Below are 22,541 nucleotides of genomic sequence, written 5' to 3' on the forward strand. Positions count from 1 at the left end.
AAGTCAGGGCAAGAAAAGAGCAGGGAAAAAAAGAAAGGTTTTTTTGCACTTAGCAGGCTGAACTCACAGACAATTTGCAGAGTATTTTTCTGTGAAATTCAGGTTTAGCAAAGCTAGGCAATAGATTAATTTTAAGAACATATGTGCTGTTTGTGCAGAAAATCATGAAATATTAATGAGCCCAGTTAGATATTTATGGTGTGATGCCTATCAGAAATCCTTGTGTCAACTCAGTCCTGAAAGGCAAATAAATTTTCAGTGTTAAATAGTTAACTAAGTAAGATCAGATCAGAAAATTGCTGCTTGAAATGAACATGACATCTGGGGATAACTGCTGTGGTACCTTCAAGGTCATCACACAAACACTAGTACAACTTAGATGGCTGTTCTCACAGCAGTTGAAACTTTTCAGAAATGGAGGTGCTAAGGTTTTGATTTCTTAAGAGTAAACTCTGAGAAGATACATTAGAGAGGAAAAAAAAAAACAATACAATGCTTTTGGCAACTTTATAATTGGATTGACCTCACGCTCCATGATGACAGCACGCTCTTATAATTACGGTAATGTCTAAATGAGTACTAAATATTAAGACTGTAATGAGTCATGGTGTCTTACAAATGTTTTTAGCAGAGCACAATGCTAACAGCATCTGATGACTTGGCTCTTGTTTCCTTTCCAAGAAAAGCAACCTAAAACTACTCACAGCAACCTGTTCCTGCTTTCCTGTATGGGTCAGGAAATCAGGCCTCTGTTTCCTCTCCACATGTTGCAACAGGAAGAGCACTGCAGAGCTACTTCCTAAAGGAACTCTTCTTGCCCACCCTTTCCTTGACAGCCCTGAAAGAATTATGTGTACTCTGTACGATGGGGGAAGGAGAGCCAGATTGCATGTCAATGCAGGTCACAGTTACAATGCAGCAGAACTCAAAAAGGTGTAGGGTCTGATAAGAGCAAGTCTTCTCAACTTGCTGTGTCAAATAGCTAATAGTTTATCTAAAGGTCTGTGCCCTTGAAGCACATATATATCTTGGTTTTATGCATAGCTGGAAATACCTTCATGTCAAGAAAAGTTGCCCGGCCATGTGACTTTACATGGTGTTTGCAGCTATTTTTTCAGTCCCAGAGATAATTAGCACAAAGGCAGTTTGCCAAGCTAAAGCTGAGAGAATATCCTTCATAGCCTTTCTGGGCATTTGTGTCCTTTTCCAATTTTTAATGCTGCTGTCACTGGACTCTGGCATTTCTTACCCAATTCATTTGCTTTCTGTGGTAATCATATGCAATGAAGATATGCATGGCCAACATTTAAACAGGCTGCGGATCAATTAGTGGTCTTAAGTTTATCTGATTTTTATCAAAGAAGACAGAGCTTTGGGTCGATTGTCAGAGCCTGTGTCAAGTTGACCTTTTCAGAGACGTCTACATTGCCAGTCCCTTGGGCAACTTGTTGTCCCCTGTTAGTCTCTGAATGGCAGAAGTCTGTTCTGCTCAAGCACAAAGTATACACAGATGTCTATATTACATTCTTATAGGTTTGACAGCAACTGCATGTTGTATCTATAAACTGTCCTTTAGCAGTGACACTTCCTCAATGATGATAAGCTAATTTATGCAACTAAATCTCCTTTGTGCAGAAATGAAAGCTAATTGAGTCATTACAAAGTAATTCAGGAAGGAATACCTTGTATAAATTGGCTTACTTTATAAATCCTTCTCAAGTGGTTTTCATGCATCCTAAGTGGTGCTAAGCAGTTCTGCTGCCATCAAATACCCAGGTGAAAGAGACAGCTTTACAGAGCTATAAAAACATTTATCTTAAACCAGCAAAGGGAAGAGACATGAAAAGGTAAAAAAAAAAAAAAAAGTGCATACACAAAATAAAGAGGAAAGATTTTAATTACCTGAAATACTGCAACTTTTCTCCTGGCTCAGTTTGCTTGGCACTTCAGCCTTTGATGGAACACATTCTTTTGCAAAATATTTAACTGCAAATGAAGCTCTGAAGGAACACCTCAGAGGATAGGACTTACAGCCCACACCAGTCTGAAAGCCACACTCTAAGTTCCCGAATCCTATGCCCTGTTTACTATTTTGCATTTGTACAGAAGTTGGAATGTTGTTGTTTCTGTGGTTTCCCTCACTGATCCAAACACTCCAAGAGCTTTCTTTCAAAATCTCAGTTGTGAACATCTGTTTCCCTTTTCACTCTGCTCTGAATGTGATAATACAGGGCTGCAGTTCAGCTGTTTTTCAGTCGTTCTGAGACAATTAGAATGAGGGTCCTATTCTGCCTTACTCTGCTATGTACATTTCTTGCCAGGACAAAGAAAGGAAAACAAGGATTGAAAAAGCATCCCAGACTCATTCAAGAATTCAGAAGTCCTTAAGAAAAGTATGCAGAGAAGGTAGAGGACATCTTACCTTCAACACTGTCATACAGACACACTAGCTAGACATCTGCATTATAGGGACACATCCACTACAGATGCTGTGCTTTCAGTGCTCCTGCCTAACGCTCCTGACCACGGTTTTAAGCAAGCCAGACTGTATCAAATAACTTAGTGTGAGTTTAGGAGACAAGAAAAGAGAAACTCTGGCAGCAATCGGCTCTGAAGCATGTTTTCTAGCTAGCAGACTTCGAACACTCTGCAATCCCCACAGGCAGTTTTGAAAGATGTGCTCAATGCTCCTTGTCTGGCAGAAAAAAACCTCTCTTGCGTCCACACTCTCACTTAAGTAAACCCACAGGCCAATCAGTACAGGGATATAAGATCTGGCTTCTGACATTTCACAGTCAACAATTCTGTTGATGAGGCAAAAAAAAAAAAAAAAAAAGGATTTTTAGCTGTATTCTTTCTTTAGGTTCTTAAGGAAGCAGAAAAAGATTTATCTTGGCCTTTACAATATATCAAAACTGACAAAGTCTCTGTACGGAATGAGGAAATAGAATATTCACAATTCTCAAACATGAATTGGCTTCTAACACTTTTAAGCTATTTGGCTACTCATCACATCTTACAGAGATATTCACATTTTTCTTAAGAAACACATTTCAGCAAGTAATTTTGATATTTTACTATTGACAGGCAACAGATAAGAACCGAGAGCTCTTAAAATGTTCCTTATTGTGCAGCTTTTATGTAATTGCCTATCTACTTTGACAAAGAGTAAATTCTGTATCAACAGTTTAAAGGATTTTTAGCCTTGTAAAAATGTAATCTATCCACAAGACTCTTCCTGCAAACATTAAAGCAAATGTTTAAAGCACAAGAGTAGACCTGTTGAAATGAGTATGCATAATTGCTGCTAACCTATATACACAGCCCTACAAGTACTACAATTACAGCATGAGAGTCACTCTGCAAAGAGCTCTGAAATTCTGCCCTGCTAAGCCAACAAGAGTTTTTGCTCTCTAACTCTTAACTAGAGCTAAAGATCTGGTCAAGATGAATATAAACTATTATTTCAGCCAAGAAAACAGACAAACAATAGAATGAGGAAAAATCTGAAGCTTCGGTACAACACAAAACACTCTGAACTACTTCCTGCATTCAAAATTATTCCCCCACTTGGCATAACACTTGCTGCATGTTTCCAAGTACACTCATTTGTTTATTTTAAGAACTCCCAATTGGAGCATAAAATGGCAAAAACACATTCTTGTGTGCTGCCTGCAGCACTAGGAGGCACTGTTATTCTGTGACTTCCCTACTACCACTACTGCATCGCTCACAGGTAGCATCCCATTAGCACTCATAGTTTCCAGTAATTCTCCCTTTTCCCCAGAACAACCTAGTTTCATCTAACACAAGAGTATTATATACTGATTAAATAAATGTTCATACTACATGTTACTGAATGTTTGGACCTGCATCAATTGATGTGTTGAATGTAGGGTGGATTTTAACTCTTATCACTGTCACGGTCATAAGACTAGCATAAACTGAGGACTGACTTTAGTACAGGTTACTTCAACTGAAGTAAAACAGCAGAGTAGGTTTCAAGTGATTTTTTTTTTTCTTTATATAAGGTACAGCTGAATACATGTAGACTGCATTGTGGTTTCGTGGGAAAATTTGAAACATATGCATTCCCCTGCCTGAAAAACGTGTTTCCTAGAAAGAAGACATCACCAGATGCCTATCTGAAGATGAGGAAATGTCTTTGAATATTGAAAACGTCCCAAATTCAAACAAAATCCTTATTAGCATAGTAGTTTGAATCTTAACCATCCCCTCTTACCCATTTTGCTTTACACTACAGAGTTGTCACAGAGAGGACAAACTTCCAGGTGAAGTTAGACTGGAAGAGGTACTCCAGAAGCACAGTGAATATGATTCAGCTGCTAATGGGCATTCAGTTCATGGTACCAGACTAAAATGATTCTATAGGAAACCTCTTCTGAAATACACACAGCATGATCCTCAGCATGAACAAAACAGCTCTATGAATCTGTTGCAAATGGTACACACTACTTGCTAATGCAATGATGCTCACAGTGGAGCAAGATTTAACAGGCTTGGCTTAGGGTGGTGAAAAAGAACCTATGGTTCTTATTTGTGTTTCCTGCTATTTTCCTGAAGCATTAACTACATGCAGGAGATGTTCTTTAAACACAGCAACGTCAATTACCCCAGGAATTAACAGCTGTAGTGAGATGCAACATGCTCAAGTTTGCATTGCAACCTGAAATAGAGTCAAAAGCTGACAAATGATAATTAAAAAAAAAATAAACAACAGTAGAAGTCCTTCTGTATTAAGATACTGTGTAAGAAGAGTCATTTAAAATAATACAGTACACTTCCTCTGTATATCTTCTTCCTACCTTCACTACCACTGCAGTGAGAAAGTATTCTTCTCCACCTTCTCACTCTGTTAAAATGAGACTAATCAATACTAATCGAACCAGGGAACACTTCCAGAGCTCTAGACCCAGAGAACCTTGAGATACAGGTTATGCCACATACTCTTTTCTGGTACTCAGAGACTCTAATGGCAAATTTACACTAGCTGGTTTTTACATGAATCCATTCTCTTTATTTCTGCCAATCTCTTTTTCTTAAAGGGAAAAGGGGGGGGGGGGGGGTGTGGAATAAACTGGACTACTTGAGTATAAAATGGATAAGAGCTTGGCTTCAACAGTGCATTCCTTCAATGGAATGTGGCATCTCCATGATAAATATGTATAAACTTTGCAGTTTCCTCTACTAATACATTACTTGACCATCATTGTACAGTAGACTAATATAATGCCTTTATGAATCAGCATTTTGCTGTCTTCTAGTCTCTGACACACTGTCAAAGCACAATACTAGTTTATACCTTGGATAATCTCAGTTTGTGGAATAACATAATCTATTCAACACTTTAATAACAGTAAACAAAAACAGCTCAGCTAGGCAGCAGAAACTACCAAACCACACAGATGGTTATAAGGTTTTCTTTGTGTGGTTTCCATAGTGATCATATTGCAAATCTGGAAGCTTCTTGCAAATAAGCAGCTCATATTTGCATGCCTCTCAGCTGCAGCATGGAACTCTACAACATGTGAAGTTGTTATTCTAATCACACACTGTTGTAAAAAAAAGATTGGAAGATGTTTTGATCAGTTCAGATAAAAACTACTGCAATTAACTTCTTTTTCACCTATTTCATAATGATACAAGCAATCACATACTTGTAATGCACAGTAATACACATCTGAAATTGTGGTGTCAATTTACTAGCAGGTCTTGTAAGACAGGCATGCCTCCTCCACACCCCCCCAAAAAAAAAAAAAGTATTATTAATGAATCAGAAAAAAAAAATCACAGTGTCTTTATTATTTTACTCAGCAGGGATGACAGATGCATGCAATCAAAAAGGTGTGTACAGGAAGAACTCTGTTGAAACTGAACACTGTGGGTCTATACTGCTTTTCACAAGTAACAGATACACTGGCATGGTAACACCAAGAGTATTACTCCTCCACATTGCCTTTTTTTTTCCCCCCCTATGAAATAATGACTGCACAAAAGTAAACATCGACTTACAAATGTGAATAAATGCTTACTATGGGAAAGAGTCAAGGCCTTTTTCTCCCAGATCTGTAATTTTATGAGTTGACCTAACCCCATAAAAGATAGGTTATTACTCTAATAAGGAACATAAATCAATCCAGCTACATAATCTTAAAAAAAAAAAAATTGTGACAACTGGCTTTTCTACAAACAAGATCATTTGTGCAGAGCAACATTTAGGAATTCCAAAGAAGGAACAGGAAATATATAAAATTTAAGAACAAGATCATATTTATAATATGGCCAAACTGACATATTCTGCTAGTGAGGGCTGGAGATCATCTAAGATCAAAGGAGTAAGAATTAACAACCTGGTTTATGCATGGCCAGCAAGCTGCTTTACACAAGGGCAGTGCTCCCCAGCTTGGGGGAGGGAGCTCTCTGCAGTATTCTCACTACATACACACCTGTGCATGCCTATGCACTTCACCCAAACTCTTATGGAGTTTTAGCCTAAGCACCTTGAAATCCCAGAAATCCTCCATGTGCTGCTTGATCCAAGGCTTATTTGCCCTGGTGTATTTGTAATGGCAGGGATTTTCCTTTCTGCTCTCTTCTTTTAGACTCTAGATCCACCCATTCTGTGGGAAGAGATCTTCAAATCCAAGTAGCAAAATTCTAGCTTTGATAATCCTCCAGTAATTCCCACAGATTTGTCCTTTTCCCCAGTTCCTGCTGGTAATGACAGATTACTGGAAGATTTACACACAACTGCTTGAAATTTCACCCTGTATTCCCAGTAGCACTCTGTAAACAAATGAAAACAGTTTGGAAATGCTGTTGAATGTTCTACTCTCTAACAGGGGGTGGGGGGGAGGAGGTATGCAGAGAAACAGGCTATCAATTTATTAAAGCTCCATCTGACTATACTGGGGTGCATGGTTTGGGGGTGAAAATGCCTCCAGAATAGTGACAGGAGTGGGAAACAAGCTGAGTTTTATTTAGGAAAAGAGAATATAAATGTAAGCATTTCTTACCATGACAGAGAGGGGACAATTCTTGGGTTGTTCCTACTTCTATGGCTCAACTAATTACCATCCAACAGCTTGAACAGAGAAGTTCTATTCCTACATGGAAGAAAAACAATTTCATAGGATCATAGGATGTTAGGGGTTGGAAGGGACCTTCAAAGATCATCAAGTCCAACCCCCCTGCCAAAGCAGGACCATAGAGTCTAGCACAGGTCACACAGGAACACATTCAGATGGGTCCAGATTTCTACAACTCAAGCAGAGGAGACAGAGGCAGAAACTAATCACCAAAATGCAAGCTTAAACACTGGGATTGCAGATGGGGTGCCATCAAAAATGCAGAAGCAGAAGTTACATCTGAACAAATATTAATGAAAAATACTATGCACACTGAGATGTTTTAGTCAGGGACAACCCATGCCAATCCCTATCCCCAAATTGCTTCCAACACATGTGATCCAAGCCTGACTGCAAAACAAAGGCAAAAAGGTTTTGTTCAAATATACTAACAGCTAAACTGGATGGGACCTCCAACTATCACTTTTCCTGCAAGTTTCAATCAGCTCTTTGAAATCAACCATTATTTAAATTCTCAAGTGAGACATTTGAGTTTACACACCACTCTGACCAACCAGTAGAGAGTAACAGAAGTCTGCTATTGCTATTGACAATGTACTGACCTCCCAATGGCCTCAAATAAATAGCATTGGCTGTACAAAGTGAAAAAGCTAGAATCAATAAATACTATGAGATAGAAGGGGCCAGTGGAAATTGCTTAGTCTAACACCCTGCTCTAACTCTGGAAGTTAGATCAAGTTTCTAGGAAACAGCATTTGGCTTCTTTTGGTACTCCATACTAAGCTGTTCAGCAGCAGTTTATAAGGCTGTGTGAATTTTAATAGGTCACATATGAGACAGCTGAAGCTAATGACTTTATAGAACAGGATTAGCTCAAATGATTCAGTTTTGTCCAGCTCTTGCCAAGTCTCCAGATGTGAGGTTTCCTGAATACTTTGAGAACTCCTGCACTTCCCCCCCCCCCCCCTCAGTTGCTCTCCTTGTGTCTTCAAAAGGTGGTACTGTGCACCACTGTTACTCCCAACTGGGTAAGCAGTCTGAATAAGCTAAAAGTGAAGCACTGCCTCTTATTGAGAAGACCTTGGAAAAGCTACCTCATCAACCTCACAGAACAGATTAGCAGATTTTGTTACAAATTAACTCAGGATCAATGATGAAGGAAAAGGAGGAGAGAAGTAGGAGTGATATTGGAGTCCTGGCAGGTCACTTAGCTATTTTCTGGTAAAAAGAAAAAAATAAAGCCCCTCTTAAAACAACCTTCCTGTGACACCACTCCATGATTCTAAGCATATGTTATGGTTTGGCTTAATCAAAACCACAAAGTAGATACAACATTCTCTTACTAAAATAAGCATTTTGGAGTTAGAGCATTTGCTAAATTAAAGAGTGAAGTAAACAAAACAAAAAAAATCACAGTCCCACTAAGGATAAATGACAACAATAATAATGTGGGTACAAAACGCACATTAAGGCTGCAATTCCCTAGTCCTGTGCAGAAGAAATGTTGTTAAGATCATCTAACTGTGGCTATGAGAATCAGTAAGAGTGAAGTAGTAGAGAGAAATGTACACATTTGGAGAACTATTTGATTAGAAAACCTCCTTCTAAATACATCTGTGAAAAATCCACTGCATCGCCCCTATATTATCACACACACCCCCATCCACATGAACCATGCTAGGGCAATGGATTAAAAAAACATGGTTTTAAAAGCAAGAAAATATTATTGGCCTTCTCACTACTTTACTGGGGGGGGAGAACCAAAAAAAAAAAAAAAAAGGCAATGAAATATTTTTCTAGTAGAAAATACTTTTTGTAATGATTTAGGGCAGAAAGTGAAGACTAAATGTTCAAAGAATACATCTCTGTCCTTGGAGGAAAAACTTACTCTCGTACAAGAAAGGTTTAGCATTGTTGGCAAGGCTGTCCACAGTTGTTGCAAAGTGGATCTTCTCCACTCTACCATCCATAATTTTACCAATTTTTCAGGAAATGCAGGAGTATGCTTTGTTTTACTTACCTTCCCTACTTGTTGAGACCTGAATATATACATATATATATATATATATATATATATATATATATTAGTGCCTTTACTCTTTTTCTTTCCTTTCCCCATTACCTTGCTCCTTTCTGTAATCACAACCAACTCAGATAAAGACTATGTCCTCTTCATACCCCACAAACTTTGTTCATTTACCAAACACAGAAGTTAGTATGAAAGATGCTGCTTCCACACCCTTCAGACTTCAAGAAGGAAAGTATCACAATGCAACGAAAAATGTATGTGCTCAGTCACTTGGAATGACACCTGGACAATCCACAGAAGCACAGGCGATAGTTAGGAATATAGTTAGATTTCATTAGCTCAGCTTCCTGCTTGGAGTGCCTCCTGCTTGGAGCTCTCCATGCAAATAAAGCAATCTTCAGTCATGCTTTCAATGAGGGCTGAATTAACTTCATTGTGCAGATCCCAGTGCTAGTCTTCCACACACTGAATAATTTTTCATCTTTAAAAAACAAAACAAAACAAACAAAACACAAAACCCCAAACAACACAACCCCAACACAACAACTTTACATGCTCTACATTCTCCTTTTTTTTTTTTCCCTTGGACAAACATAGATGCAAAAGAATACACACTATCAATTTAAGGTTAAAGGAGATGAAAAATAGCAACACCAATAGCAAACCCTGGAGAACAGGAGGTAGAAAAGGCAGGGAAAGCAAAAGTACCATTTTCAATGTCTAATTTTGGAATGCTAAAATTTCTTTGACAAAACGATCTAATTATTATTAATACAATTCCATATAAATATGCCAAAGTGCAACGTGCACTGCATTGAAATAAGGAGGGGGTTTGCACAGGCCTTTTCATTTCTCCATAAAGAAAGACCTGATAATAATAACTCTTCTCAAGAGAAAAGAGAAAGGTCACCATAAGCACGTTCAATGGTGGGCATGCACACAATAATTATAATGAACAATAAAAGAAATTACAGAGACACACTTCCAGAAACTCATTCATTCTTTTCCTGGTTTTATACTCACAGACACTTTGTATTTACAATTAAAGTCACCATTTCAGAGATTTGTTGTCAGAAATTAAGTCTCTTGGAATTGTTTATTCCCATAAGCTGAGTCAGAACATATGAAAGTCAGAAGATAAAAACATATTTGATGGACTGCCAAATAAGGTGAATATTTCATGAGTGACTTCAGAATCCAGATCCTCACAAAGTCTTTAAGTTTGATTAGGAATTCTTTAAAATGTTTGGGTTGGGTATTTTTTGATTAAGAGATGAGAGAACAACTTTCACACTGGAACAGAAGCATCTCTGCAGGTAAAATTTGAAGTTAACCTCCACCCAAAGCACAATTTTGGCTCCACTTCTAAATGTTCCTAAAGTCTCCAATTTAGCATACAAAATGAAGGCAAAAGGCTTCTTGCCTAAATCCATACTTGAATATTCAAAGAAAAAAATAAAGCATCTGCCAATGGCAGGGGGGTGGGAACTAGCTGATCATGGAGGTCCCTTCCAACCCTAACAATTCTATGATTCTATGATTTTAAGATACTGCCCTTAACAGGCCTCAGTGATGTAAAGGAAAGCTTCTGGGATTTAGTGTTTCTACATGCTCATCTAATTATTTGAGTAACAAGGAATGTTTCCTCCACTGTCCCTCCTCACCTTCTGTGGCAGTTTTAGGCTGATGCGTAGGAAATTTTCCACAGATCTTGAGTAGAAAGTGGTATAAATAAATTGCTCTAGCTGATACTAGGTGGTAGTTTTCCTTGGCTGTTGCTCACTTTGGCTGCTTTCTTGTTGTGGCTAAGTACTAACAAGCTACTCTCTGCTTTTCTCTTCTCTTTCTCTTTTTCCTTTGTAGCTGGGGGGAAGGGGACAGAGAGGGGAAAGCTATTGGAAGCGCCCTGGTTTTGTCCAGGGGGGTTCTTGCGTGGTTTATAAATTGTAAATATTGTATATTTTGTATATATTTGTTGCATTTCCTATTTCTAGATTGTAGTTTGCTTGCAAATACAGCTTCATTTGCTTCCAACAACTGAGCTGCTCTGGCAATTTTATTTTGGGGGTATTTTTCTCCAAATTAGCTGGGGGGGCAAGTTTCAACCCACCACACCATCCCAAAAAAAAAAAAAGAGTTGTAATTATCAGACAGAAAGCAAATTAGTAGCTCAAAGGGACAAAACAAACAATGATTTTGAAGCTGACTCCACAGTTGCATTGTAGGGTCAGAGAAATCTGCACCAGAGATTCCTTGCCTAAACACGTGTGGCATGCACATAAGTAGGTTCTTATATGTAAACATAATAAAGATTTATGTGAATTCACTGTAACTAAAATAAATTTGTTAGGTCTCTCAACCCCATAATAGCTCTTAGCTATGTAAATAGGTCAAGTGTTCGACATGACATTTTATAAACCTTATTATTAAAATGTTTTGCTAAAATAAATGTGGTGGCTCTTAAAATCTACATAGAAAATATAAATAGTCCTCTATGTAAATATATCTGGCAACCAAACATTCAATTAGCTAATCTGTACCATACAACTCTGTACCACAGTGTTATATGACAACCACGTACAAGGGTTGCGTTTCTCAGGCTTAAATTTACATGCTAGACAAAAGTCTGTAAATGTCAAGTAAAGTTTCCTCTACTTGTTGATCTGCAGCAAGATTCCAACTTAAAAGCCATTTCTGAAAACTACATATTGCTAATTGTGACAAATGTGACTTGACATAGTATTTACATACATAGAATTCATAAAGAAAGCATCTTGTTTAAACCACATAATGGCCCTTAATAATCTGCAGGGTTAAAGTGTTCAAACTTATAGTCTGATTCCAGAAATGAACTTTAAAAAAAAAAAAAAAAAGGGGGGTGGGGGACCAGAAGACAAGGCATTTCAGCATAGCTCACTTTAGAGAAAGGAAACACACTACAGTTGCTGGCACATTTCCACAAGAAAAGTCTGGCTCCCAGATGCTTCTCTTACAACTCCTTTTAAAAATGTTCTACCCAGACATTTTTGCATTTTCTGTGTTGATCATTAACTGCACATTGACCAAAAAAAAAAAAAAATCAGCAGTTTTCACTCTTTGGAGTATTTTCATGAAAGGTAACAAGCCCACCCCATTGCCTCTTTTCCATGTTTATGGTCTGTGCCATCAGATTAAATTATGTCAATGACACTAAAACCCTTCCTCCATCTTATATTATTAAATGAAGTAGAAATATTCTTGTTATGATTCACTAGCAAACAAAAATCAGGCCAAAACAGAAATACACAGAAAATTGTAGTTGCAACACAAACTGCTCACACATACCATATTTTGGGTAACATTCCCACATCCATTTCTACAAATACTTTCCCATTCCCCCACACTCTTACATTAGGTACAGAGTGGAACCAGCAGCTCTGGATGGCAGATCTTAGGAGTCCTATACATCACACACCACAGTGCACCTCAAAGAGATGAGGTGGGACAGCAGGGATCTGGAAACAGTCCATAAGCAGGAGACAACAACTGTTCCCCAGACAGCTCACTGTGGGATTGGCATGCAGCTGGACCTCAGAAAACCCTCAAGACTCCCCAGAGTCACAGATTCCTTGAATATCCCTGCAGATAGGACTTTGGATTACTCAGCTCTCATGCCAGAGACACAACACAGTCCCAGTTGCACTGGTAGACTCACAATTAGTCAGCCAAAATTATGGCAAAGTCATACCCATAATCAGCTTTTGTTGATTGAATTATCTGAAACTACTGTTCAATATTTAACAATGGAGATGCCTCAGTTCTTAAGGAAATAAATCTGAAACAGCTATGGAAGCAAGTATAGATTCAGTTAGTTTATTTTGGGATAGTGGAAGGATGATCTTCATGCTAGGATGCACAGGCTTTTCTGCAGACACTGCTTTGTTTGGAAAATGAGATTCCTTCCTTTAATTACCAGCTTTACTCCCTGTTGCCTTCAAGATTCAAGGACGGAACACTTGTTACAGCCTGCTAAGATAAAACTTTTCCACAAACCAAAGACAAAACTATGGGAAGCTCTTCCTTGAGGATATTTAAAGTTCCTGAGATGTTAATCTAGTCTTTATTGGAACACAAACTCCAAGTTAGTAGGGGGGGGGAGAATCAAGATCTGCTAGGAAAAGGAGACTTAAAAAAGAAAGAACTGAAATCAAACACCTCCTGTGCCAACCACCCTGGTTGAGATGGTCGGATGAGAAAATTTTCACCTACTGTGTCATCTAATCCAAACCTCACTGACTTGCCAAAAATTTTCCTCAGTCTCTTCTGACTTCTTAAGAAAGCATTCTTCCCATTGCTGCTGAAGTTTACCTGTGCACCTGCACGCTGCACTTTCCTGGAGCATCCCTCTCTACTCCAGGGCACAACGGACTTGTACATCCTGCCCTCTTCCTGATCCAAAATATGGTCTGGGAGCTGTACCCTACTGACCATTTACTTTTCCTAGAAGCAACTAACCTTCTTCTTTCAGATTCCTACCCAACCCAGGAAACAGCAGCCAAGACAAGGAAATAGGGAAGCCTTTTCTTATGTTGTCTTCTTTGTAGATGCGTAAACTAAGCATGACATCCATTCCAAACACAACATGCTGTAACATACAAGCAAATCAGGTATACATCTATACAGCCAGCAAAAATAATAAAACTCTGGTTCATTAGTAGTATTTTGTTTGGATCATTTCTCCGTTTTGAGGAGAGTGGAAAGGAAAGCAAGTAGCAGATAAAAAGCATATGAGAGGAAAATACATATACAGAAGGATTTATGCTGATGACTTTCTGGAGGCTGAGATTTGTATCTACAGCAACAGAGTGATTAATTTCAGCCTTTAAAGCCCACCTTGCTGGGTCTGATTTGAGAACCCAGTTGTATAAACTATGGTTCTTTAATAGCTACCTCGTGGAAACCAGAAAAGTTGAGACGTGATAGCCTGAGGCATTACATAACCTCTGGTTGCTCTTGTTTCTCAAAAAAAAAAAAAAAAACAAAAAAAAAAACCAAACCAAAAAACCTCTACCTAATGGTTTTAATAGCCTGAGATGCAGTCATTCCTAACAAACTCAAAAAGTAAAGGTTCCTTGATCTATCTATATAGTATTCATCACAGTTATACCCCAGCAGCAGAGCAAGCCCAACATTTCTGTTTTCATAAACGTACGTAATACAATTGACGTTTTGCATCGAACATGCCAAACGACAGCAATGCCTCAAACTTATGGTTAGCAACTACCTTACATACCAGGACATTCCTCCTGAATGCTTTGCACTAGATTTAGTCAACTTCTTAATTAGATAAAACAGTGCTACCAAAGATAACTACTTTGCTTTCGAAAGAACAAACTTCGGGTCACAGAATAGCAGAAGCATTCAGGTTGGAAAATATCCCCAGGGTCACCAAGTCCAACCCAGGACCCTGCTCTACAAGGTTCACCTCTAAACCATATCCCCAAGCATCATATCCAAATCACCTTTAAACACATCCAGGCTTGGTGACTCAACCACCTCCCTGGGCAGCACATTCCAATCCCTGACCACTCTTTCCCTGAAAAAATATTTCCTAACGTCCAGTCTAAACCTACACAGTCATAGCTTGAGGCCATTCCCTCTTGTTCTATCACTAATTACCTGGGAGAAGAGACCAGCACCAGCCTCTCCACAACATCCTTTCAGGTAGCTGTAGAGAGCAATAAGGTCTCCCCTCAGCCTCCTCTCTTCCAAACTAACCATCCCCAGCTCCTTCAGTCGCTCCTCATCAGATTTATTCTCCAGGCCCCTCCCCAGATTCGTTGCCCTCTTCTGCAATCACTCCAGCACCTCCACATCTCTCCTGTATTGAAGTCCACAACCTCCTGAAGACTCACATGCATAAACAAATCTTTGTTCACGTTTAACATGAAGTCAGCTGTCAAAAACAGAGTCAACAGTGAAAAAACGATGATACAAGTAAAACTGCTCTGTGTGATTTTGTCTTACCAGGACAACAAGCTTTTCTGAGACAGGATTCTATCTCTTAATAACAAACAGCTTCTGTCACATACTGTTCACATCAGATTGGTTTTACAAATCAATAGTGTCAAATGTTGTTTAGTGCCAGTGCAGAGAAAATAGTCTAAAAATGATCGATTGGTAGTTGCCATAAAATATCTTATTTCCATAAGCAAAGTCTTTTCAATGAGTTTGTGCTAACTAGTTTTTGAAAGAGTTCTTTAAACATAAAAAAGCATAATTAAAAAAAAGAAACAACAATTCTCTTTAGAGATTATTAAATTATTCTCCTAAAGAGGACCATGAAGACAATCTGAAAGCTGGAGCACCTCCCCTATGAAGGCAGAGTGAGAGAGTTGAGGTTGTTCAGTCCGGAGAACAGAAAGTTCTGGGAGGACCTTATAGCAGCCTACCAGTATTCAAAGGGGGTCTATAGGACAGCTGAAGAGGAACTTATTACAGAGGCATGTAATGGCTTCAAACTGGAAGAAGCTACATTTAGATCAGATGTGAGGAAGCAATTCTTTATCATGAGGGTGATGAAGCACTGGCACATGTTGCCCATGTGGCTCCAACCCTGGAAGCGTTCAAGGGCAGGCTGAATAGAGCCTTGAGCAACCTGGTCTAGTAAGAAGTGTCCCAGCCTATGACAGTGGAGTTGAAATTAGATGAGTTAAGGTCCCTTCCATCCCAAACCATTTCATGATTCTGTTTTAAGTAAATAAGCTTCAAAATGTCAATAGATAATGTATATTTAATAACCTATTCTGGGTTTCTCCAGTTCTAAACTGCCAAACCTATGAAGTTTGAAACTGTGAAGTCTTGCATGCACTTCAAAGAGAGGCAAATAAAAAAACCCCTAAACTTTCTTGCATGCAATTTCCATTTACTGTAGCTATTGCAATTCACTGATTCGAATCTCACAGCTGACCAAATTTTCTGCAGCACAAATATATTACTAAATGAAGACTCTTTTCTAACACTATTTTTCAATAGACAACTCCACCCCAAGGCCCATTTATGCTTAACTTGCTATTTTCTGCCTGTATTGACAATATTTTTAATTTTGCTTGACCAAGTTCTCCAAGTGTTTTTACTACAAAACAAAACCAGAGAAGTTTGTTGAATACATTGCAAAGCTTTCTTTTCCTCAAGAATCTCGCAAGGAGGGTTTTACAAGTTGGGAAACCTTTGGCAGTTCTGACATTTTTGACTGTACCTGTCACAGTGTAAGACACTGACTGAAAGTCAGGAAAATGATGCTTCTATGGTAAATATGAATTTGTACATGCTATTAACAGATCAAAAAATGAATTTTCCCACCTCTCTTTATAAACCCTCCAACTATCAACCCACTCCTCCTGCCAGCAGACAGTACAATTTGAATGCTACTGAAATCTATGCTTTTTATAGGCTAATAAGACTGTTACCATTTTGGATATTGGTTTGAAGCTATCCAGCTCCTGCTTGGAAAATTCACCTACACTATCTCCTGCCACAAGCATGGGGGAAAAAAACCACAGCTAAGCAACAAGATTGCTAGAGACAACATCAGCCCTTATTACTGCAACAGTTCTTGCAAATTTCCAATTTTCCAAACTGGGTAAAAATTTCCATATCCTTTTTTTAATCCAAGTATTCTTTATTCAAATACCAAACCCAGCATTACCAAACAGACTGCATCAGGAACAGACTTTGCTTCTGAAACACTGATATGAAAAAAAAATTCAGAAATTGCAAATTATAGCAAATAAATAACAAGGTACAAGGAGCTGTGAACCTGAAATTCAACATTTATAAAGCTAGTAAATTTGCAGAAACAGAGGATCAGCAACCTCTCACATAAGGAAGCTTTGAAGATAAAACCAACATAAAAAGTAATTTCTTCTTCCTCTTCACAGGGATCTAGCATATCTGCCTTCCAGTTTCAGAATTTAGCATAGCTTTGTAGCTCTACAAATTATTTCTGTGGTTTTTCTGTTCTCTTAACAGGCAATCTGAATTCCTTATTTGTTCTGTATTATTAAGCCAGGTAACAGCAGGAAAAATGATGCTATAACCTTTGAACAAGAAATGAAGAGTAATTCACTTACCTGGGAAAAAGGAGAAACCAAGCAACTGGAATTAGATGTAACCATCAAGCCTAATTATGGCAGATGAGACCACCCTGGAGTATGTTTTTTTACCATCAAGTTTAGATGTACAAGACCCAAACAAGGTCTACTCCTGCGAGGTTTGACAACTAGCATTAATGCAGTACTCTTCACTATGCTCTGTATTAAGAGAAGAACTGCTCTATGGCATCAGAGCCATAAGTTTCTTATTCTGTTTAAGCAAATTACTATTAAAGCACATTTATGGAAAGTAAAAAGATGCTTTAATCACCTAGAATCTATTGCGAATGTATGCTGTATTTTCACTTAGTTATGCCAACATCAGAGCCAAAATTTAGAGTTCCACTCTGCAAGGTAAAATTACCCTGGGAATTACAGTTAAAATATACAAGATGGAGAAAGCATGAGATAAATAAAGATATTCTCTACTTAATAATATGAAGTACCACTCTAAGACCATGGGGAAAGAAATTCATTTAACTGTAAACTGAAACTAGATTTCTTGCACAACACAAGAACTCTCCTTTCTTTGGGACAGCTGTTCTGTTACATTTCAGATATATTAGTCACATTAGGAGACAACAGTTCCTGGAAAACTGACATAAAAATGGGATAATAGGATTCTTGCAGATTCATACCAAGGCATTCAGATAAACAGGTGTGATCAGTGAAGCTCAGAAAAGAGTAATTTATCCCAGAACACATCTAGAGCTTCTCTAACAAAACCATAAACAAGCATACAAGATTACCTTCTCTAAGAGCTTGAGCATCCAAAAAAGCACTGCAGTAAGTTTTGGCTGTATCCTCTACCCATAAGATTTAGCCCTGTACTGTAGGTTTTATGTTCACTGGAAAAGATTTTTCAGCATGGATGACACACTGCCCCTCAATTTAGCAGAACATGTACTCTGTGCTGAATTAGGCTAGGTACAGTTCAAAGAAATGGAACTAAAAACCACAGCTCTTAAGGAACGGAGTGCTGGTAGAATTTGGAATTTTATGTTAATCCTTCTCACCAGTCACTCATGTTCTCTGCTCCCTTAGTTCACTGAAATGACCTTCAAATGAAAATCAGGGCATACTATAAAACATTCTTTTCTCTAATGGTCAGAATGTCTGACCTAACAGATACAGCCAATTAGGCAGCATGACATGACATGACTAATTTATCCTCTTACATTATTGCTGACGATTGCACGTTTGCCAAGCTCTTTTTCTTTTGTTTTGCCATCTGATATGCTTGGATATCTAGAGGTATAATCATTTGTCCACATCAGAAAATCCACAGTAAAAAGTTTCTGTGCAATTACAGTCATGCTGGAAGACATGAAACAAAACTATGTCAGTACTTGCATTGCTCTACTTACAGCTCACCTCCAGGAGCTTTCAAACCAACACATTGCCTTCTTGCAGCCTCCTAGTATCGTCTATTAGGCAGCAGGTGATGACATGTGGAGTGAGAGCAAATTTTTGCTTAATACAAAGACCAAAACGAATAAGGAAAATGATGGGCATGTTTGTGAAAAAAGCTGTAAGGCAAGTCAAATTTTAATTTTAAAATTATGCATATGTATTTAAATAATAATTAAAAATAAAAAAGCATACCAGAGAATATTAATGAACCAAAAGCCCCTCCAGACCACTTTTACACATTCTATGCTATTTTGATATTCCTGCTAAAGAAAACTGAACTGTTCTCACTCAGGTCTGGTTGAAGACACTTTTTTTCCCAGTGTCTTAGCAAACCTTGGAATCTGAAAGTTATCTTCTTATTCATTGGGTTACTTTACTCTTAGCCAGTAACAAGTCACAAAGTTAAAAAAAAAAAAATCAACTCTACCTTTAACTTCTTCATAAATGCTATCATCTACTGATTCATTGCTCACTTGTCCAACATCATCATATTCTTCTTCTTCCTCCACCTCCTCCTCAGGAATTGTATTAGATTCCATATCTATGCAACAGCAGGTTGAAAAGTTAACATTTACTAGAAAAAAAACACCTAGACAGAAATTTATCCAAAATGAAAGCACAATTCTTCTGTGACCTGATGCTTACAATACCTTCTTCTTTTCTTACACTGTTCTTAAGGGAGAGCTTTCAAGCTACGTAATATTCTTGGAGAAAACTAAAAAAATATTGCAAAAGGGGGAAAGTCATAGAGAAGGTGCATGGTTGCAAACTAGGACTTGCTATTCAAAATTTGGACAAGTGGGAATACTACATACACAAACATCACAGGAACATTAATTGATAGAACTACCATCAGTATTGCAGCGTTGGCAATAAAAGCTACTGCTCTACTAGCTGGCTTACCTTGGATTACAAATTTGATTTGCTGTACCCATTCCTCTGCTTCTTTGGGAGTGGCAGCTGTAAACTGTTAAAAGTTTATTAATAACTCACTTGCAGTAATGACAAAAACACAACTACAATTTCACTAGTAATTAAGAAAGGGGACGGTAGCATTCTCATCACTTCCTCAAGAAACCATTAGTAATTCTTTTCATGTCTTCTGGTACTTTTCTTGCAAGGATGCTTCTTATAATGTACAGCTAATTTTGACAAATTTACGTAATTGAAGGAGAGGATGATGGATTTGAAACTCTGATCAGCAGCTGGCAGCTGTGCAGAAAAAAAGCTGCTTCTCTTCATCAATGTCAAAGCCAGAACTGATGAACAAAATTTGCCCTTGACAATTAGAAGACACCCATGAATTTCTTCAGACTGCTGGGTACAGTTTTCTTAAAAATGTTCTTGTCAGACTCCAACACACTACCTGACAGCTTAATTAACTGGCTTTCAACTGCAATCTCAGATATTTAAAACTTATTAAACTTACATTCCATATTGATGCCTATCTGATAGATCTCTGAATTGCACAGCTGATATGTGCCTTCACGTAGAGTTTTCCTTGCAAAACCATGACCAACACAATATGTATTTAACACTGATATATAGAGAGAGTAATTTTTTTCACTATTTAATTCATCCAAGAAATCACACAGACATACTATTTAGCAGATATTAAAATGGTAACATTGAAATGACCAACAGATAAAGATGACAGATTTCCTCGCTCTCGTCCAAAGGAAAAAAGATAATATTTGAACATGAATGTACAATACAAGCAAGTGAGGATTTCCTTTTTTTTTTTTTTTTTTTTTGCATTAAGATGTCAGAGGAAGTTGTTTTAGAGAAATGTTAATTCAGTAACTGGAATTGTAATGGCTTTATCAATTTAATTTCAAGCCTTCACCAAAAAAGAAGTCCAACCTGATAAATGCGTTTATCAGTAGCGAAGATTTCAAAACAGCAATCTTTCTTCGAATCCTTCCGGAGGCTGTTATTCATTCTGATGGTGTAGCCCTCTAAGGCAAATTCACCTTTCTGTTGTTTGTCTGTTGGAGATAAAAGCCAAAGTTAGAGCTTCATTTACAACAGTAAACCTGAGTGGCTTTAGAGCTTCATTTCCAACAGTAAACACAAGTGGCTTTAGAGCTTCATTTACAACAGTAGGCGTGAGTGGCTCAGCAGGTTATCATTTATTCAGATTTTGGGTTCCATTTCATGAATTTTACCAAGAACAGGGAGGTTTTTAGCCAAACAATGCTTCTGGAGATAAAGCTTTATTTTTGAGGAAGATGTATGCAAAAGTACATTTTTCTCCAGGATGCCTAAGGAATTCCACAGGGGAATGATTGCAGATGGTGGTCTTATTTAGTAAGAACTACATTACGACACTTGTATCTAGGGAAAGCCAAGAACTGGAACTTGCAAGACACATTTTCTATAAATCAGTGTCTCTTTCAGGTTCAGTGAACGAATGGGAAAACCTGTCTAGCTCAGAACTTGCTGAGCTCCCTCCTGAGCTAACCACTTCACTCGAAAAAATAAACTTCAAACTCCTGTTTAAGCAATTGGGAAAAGCTTCTTTTCACATTCTCCCAACCACTCCCAGATGTGCCTCTTCTCCACATGGCAGAAATACAGAATGGATTTTGTTATAAATTCAGGTGTGTGTTCCAAAAGCATTTCTCTCAACACAGCAAATGTTTAATTAGGTAATAAAAGTACTGAGGCCTACCACAGCTTATTATGTAGAGCCATGTGGTTGTTTTGAAGACAATTCTACTTTTCAAAGGTTCTGGTTTATAAATGTACCACTTAGACCTGAGTTTAAACACACTGCAATGTTGGGCAAGTGGCACCTGTGTGCTCTTTCTGAGCTCTTCAGACCTAACCCCACATCTGATTTTATGTCCTCTGGCATGTTTTGGGGAATATTAAAAACAAACCCAAAAAATAAAAGTAATTCAGGTTTGCAATTTCTGTAGATCATAGTGCAGCATTCAAGTGAAGATAGGTATCATCAGTCACATTTGGCTCAGGCAAACAAAGAACAAAGTGCAGTTGCAAATGAAAGAAACTGCCATTAAGTGTGGGAAAAGCATTAATTAACAACAAACATAAGACCCAACGGCAGAACTACTTTAAGAGCAGAACTTAGGTGCAAATTGGTCATCCATCGCTATTAGTTGTCAATGAAGGAAGAAAATTTCTCAAGTAGATAAACCAAGAAAAATTAACCATTTTCAACATAAAAAGCATATTTTTTTTTTCACTCCTGAGAAAGAAAAATTGGCTAGCACAGCAATATGAACATCAATGGACATAAAGGCAGTCATCATACAGATAATCTTGCTAGTTATCTTACATGCACATAGACAAAGTCTTAGTCCTTCTACCTTTTCATGAACTCTCATCCATGGCAAGTGAATATCACACAACAATATTATATGAAAAAATCCAGGGCACTGTTCTGTTTTCTCTTATATTCCTTTCCCTGACAGGAAGTTTTATTATGTCTGAACTCCTAATGATACAGTACTAATATTTTATATTTGCTTAATTGTCCACCCCTACATCAAGCGCCACAGAGATGCAAAATTCATGGGATCACACCAAGGCAGATATTAAAAATAATAACTTGCAATAAGTTAACTAGGTCCCCTTTTAAGGAAATTCATTCCTGCCTAGCTATTTTATTGTTCACTCAATTGTGACCTCAGGGAGAGAATGAAGTGAAACGCATTAATTTCTCACTCTCCCATGCTGGAGGTTTATCAAAACCCAAGAAGATAGGAGCACACAGACAGAATAAACAAACACCAGGTTCAAAAGATAAAAGCATTTTCTCCAGAAAATGAGGCAAGTATTCAAATTTAGTTTCTTGGATTATTTCTGAGACTGCTTCTCTGTGACATCTAT

General features: G+C 37.9%; 1 protein-coding gene across 1 annotated transcript in view; it reads right to left on the reverse strand.

Moving 5' to 3' along the window:
- Positions 1-22,541, reverse strand: part of SKAP2 (src kinase associated phosphoprotein 2) — a 96,977-nt gene that overhangs the window by 15,031 nt on the left and 59,405 nt on the right. Inside the window, exons 5-9 of the mRNA XM_054384953.1 lie at positions 20,547-20,671; positions 19,587-19,650; positions 19,111-19,224; positions 18,020-18,022; positions 1,903-1,968 (exon numbers count right to left, since the gene is read on the reverse strand). Of these exons, the coding sequence (XP_054240928.1) occupies positions 1,903-1,968; positions 18,020-18,022; positions 19,111-19,224; positions 19,587-19,650; positions 20,547-20,671 (372 nt within the window). The remainder of the gene's footprint in view (positions 1-1,902; positions 1,969-18,019; positions 18,023-19,110; positions 19,225-19,586; positions 19,651-20,546; positions 20,672-22,541) is intronic.

The sequence above is a fragment of the Indicator indicator genome, chromosome 11 (assembly GCF_027791375.1).
Source record: "Indicator indicator isolate 239-I01 chromosome 11, UM_Iind_1.1, whole genome shotgun sequence".
In the NCBI taxonomy this organism is placed as follows: Eukaryota; Metazoa; Chordata; class Aves; order Piciformes; family Indicatoridae; genus Indicator; species Indicator indicator.